At 36.3% G+C, this 3,094-nt stretch overlaps 1 protein-coding gene across 1 annotated transcript; it reads left to right on the top strand.

The window, feature by feature from the left end:
* Nucleotides 1-208: 208 nt before the first annotated feature.
* Nucleotides 209-2,720, top strand: LOC107738858 (carcinoembryonic antigen-related cell adhesion molecule 20-like; the record flags this gene model as incomplete). Its single annotated transcript, XM_016550741.1, has 7 exons — nucleotides 209-312; nucleotides 556-649; nucleotides 694-920; nucleotides 1,595-1,870; nucleotides 1,978-2,004; nucleotides 2,159-2,272; nucleotides 2,649-2,720. Coding segments are annotated over exons 1-7 (862 nt in total), but the record flags the coding sequence as incomplete, so codon positions are not given.
* Between the last annotated feature and the right edge of the window lie 374 nt (nucleotides 2,721-3,094).

Raw genomic sequence — 3,094 nt, 5'->3', positions numbered from 1 at the left:
GATGTTTTGCCCTCCAGGTCTTCGAGCCAGTCACGTGACTGAAAACTTGAATATGTTACTGAATGGCCAGTCACGTGACTGAAAACTTGAATATGTTGGCAACTTTACTGAATGATCAAAGGTAAGACTCGTGTTAATATCCAGCGCTAGGTGGCGCAGTGAGCTCTGCTGTCTAGAACTGCCGTTTATCATTGACTGAAAACTGATGTAAATAGTTCAGATGATTTAAGCAGCAGCTCCTGACAGCTGAGAGCTCGATCATGATGGTTTCTGATAGTTTGTACTGTACGCTGTGGATGTTATCGTTTTTTGGTGAGGCTTTTTTTGTAATTCAAAAACGTATGATGAATTTCTGTGTATAATAACTTAGTTGGGCCTATTTGAATGATGTAAGTTAATTGCAGAAAAATGTATGTCCGCCTTTGCAATTAATCATTGTTTTTGTTGTTGTGACTCCAACTAATTATTCAACTACAGTAGTTGTAGCAGATAAAAAGTATGCCGTCTAGAACAATTAGTTAACTCTTTCTTTCTTTCTTTCTTTCTTTGCCATAGGCCAGTATTTAGGGGAAGACCTGCAGTTTTCTGGTCCGGCTAATGGAGCAGTAGGAGGAAGTGTGGTGTTCGCTCCTGATAACCCACCCTCCACATCAATTGATGCAGTTCAGTGGTTGGATCAACCCCACCCTCCACATCAATTGATGCAGTTCAGTGGCATTTTGGATCAACTCTTATATTGACAGCACAGTCTGATTCAACTGTAATAGTCTCAGCATACAGAGACAGAGTCAGTTTTGACATAAACACTCTCGCTCTGGAGCTTTGGAACCTGAGACTGGATGATTCTGGAATATACAGACTAACTGTAGTAACTGGTGCTGGAGACCAACTTACAGGAGAAACTTCACTACAAGTGTTCGGTGAGTGTGTTGCTTAAACTTCAGTATTTAATATTAAAGCATAGGCTATAGGCTTAATATATGATTATATGAAATGAATTTAATGTGTGGAAGGGAAAAAAGAGACATGAAGCAATTTAATATGCTGTAAATGAAACACGGATGTGTAAAAATGTCAAAAGTGACAAGCAGAAGTGCTAATGAGAGTATAATAATAATATTTTAGATATGCACAAGCCTGCTGTTATTTTCCAGTGAGCTTTGTGGTTAATTGTTTCTGAACCAGATTTGCACAGATGAGTGTTACTTAGGGAACTCTTTAAACTTTTAAAAATGTTGTTACATGAAAATTTGTAGCTTTTTAATTTATTTTGAAAAAAATTTTAGACTACAGTATAGATTTTTGTTGTTTTACTCTTGTCTCAGACCCAGATTTTCAGTCTTCTATCAGCTATGAAAATCCATTAAAAATATAACTTATATGTTACAAACTATGACGATCTAAATAGACACTGAAATAAACATAAACAGTCTATAGGGCGCACATATTCAAACCTATAAACAGTCCTTTCATTGCTGATTGGCCTTCTGTACCACCCTTGACCACACTAAACATGAAAATGTGAAATGGTCACCAAATGTGAAAAACTCATCTTAAATCTAGTGTGTTTATTCTTTGTCTCACACTTACACAGAAAGAATAACTAATGACAGGCTTATTGGTCCAGAAGAATCATTAATAGAGGGAGAATCATCTGCTAACATCAGCTCTGAGGGAACTGGCAGCATCACCTCTGTGCAGTGGATGAAAGATAACAGTCCTCTGTCTCCTAGCAACAGCATCATCTTCTCATCTGATAACAGATCAGTGTCCATCAGTCCAGTGCAGAGATCAGACAGTGGAGAATATCAATGTACATATAGAAACCCTATTAGCTCTGAGACGGCAATACTCAGCCTGATCATCAACTGTGAGTGTTAAACATTCAAACATCGAGATGATTTGAGCTCAAACCTGATGAAATACAGACATTCTTCAGTGCTCAGTTTGTCAGTGAGTCTTTTGTTTGTGTCCTAGATGGACCAGAAGATGTTTCTATTAAGGGTGAGAGAATCTAGATGGACCAGAAGATGTTTCGATCAAGGTCAGAATGAGGTGGATTTAGGGTTTTATGTGTTGCTCTCTTGCTCTGCAAATTCTGAACCTGCTGCCTCATTCAGCTGGAAGATTAATGAAACAAACACTGATGTGACCACAGACACATTCATCATAGATGAGACTGACTTCACACACAGTGGAGATTACATCTGCACAGCCTGGAATAATGTCACAAAGAGAAGCGCCACACAACAACATGCTTTACTAGTTAAAGGTAAGAATATTTCAAACTAATCTGAAATTAGCTTAATTGACCATTTATTTAAAGGAACTTTACATTTACAAATATTTAGTACACTATTTTGTAAGTTTTTCTGCTGTTTTGTTTTGTCGTATTACTTTCAATAAAATGTTGAATCACTCTGGATAAAAGTACATTTATTGCCTTTTGCAGCATTTTGAATCAAATACGCTTAGATAATTAGACATGAAATACATTCCCATGGGAACTCAATACGTTCATATACCTTTTTAAACCGTGTGGTTTTAAATGTATTTATTTTTTAATAAAAATTGAGGCTGAAGTGCATTACTATTAGTATTGTGTGCCGTACATGACCTTGATTTGTTGTTTTTATTCTTTGTCATAGTAGGAGGAGGAGGAGGGCTGTCATCAGGGGCGATAGCTGGGATTGTCATTGGGGTTTTAGTGGCAGTTTCAGGTATTTGTGGCCTGATTGTCTATTTAACAAAATCTAAGAAAATGTGAGTAATTTAGCACCTATCTGTGTAATTTGTAATCACAGCTCTCACATTTTACACATAAATATGTGAGTGTATGAGTCACAAATTTTATCAGGTTCAAACAGATCTTTAATAATCCATCAGGGTCTTTAATGATCCACATGTGACTAGTGAAGTGCAGAAATATAACAATCACATTTATATATGACATTATTACATATCAAACTCTAAATTGTTTCCAATTGCAGTGAAATTTCCTCCAAATGTGTTTGTGAAATTTTATACACATAGAATCAAAATGACCATAATCTCAGTAGACTGTTATATAAACAACTGTTATAAGTTGCTGCTT

This window comes from Sinocyclocheilus rhinocerous, unplaced genomic scaffold (genome assembly GCF_001515625.1).
Source record: "Sinocyclocheilus rhinocerous isolate Xijiao unplaced genomic scaffold, SAMN03320098_v1.1 scaffold19361, whole genome shotgun sequence".
Taxonomy (NCBI): Eukaryota; Metazoa; Chordata; class Actinopteri; order Cypriniformes; family Cyprinidae; genus Sinocyclocheilus; species Sinocyclocheilus rhinocerous.
The sequence above is the reverse complement of the archived record's forward strand: the minus strand, read 5'-3'. Positions and strand labels throughout refer to the sequence as shown.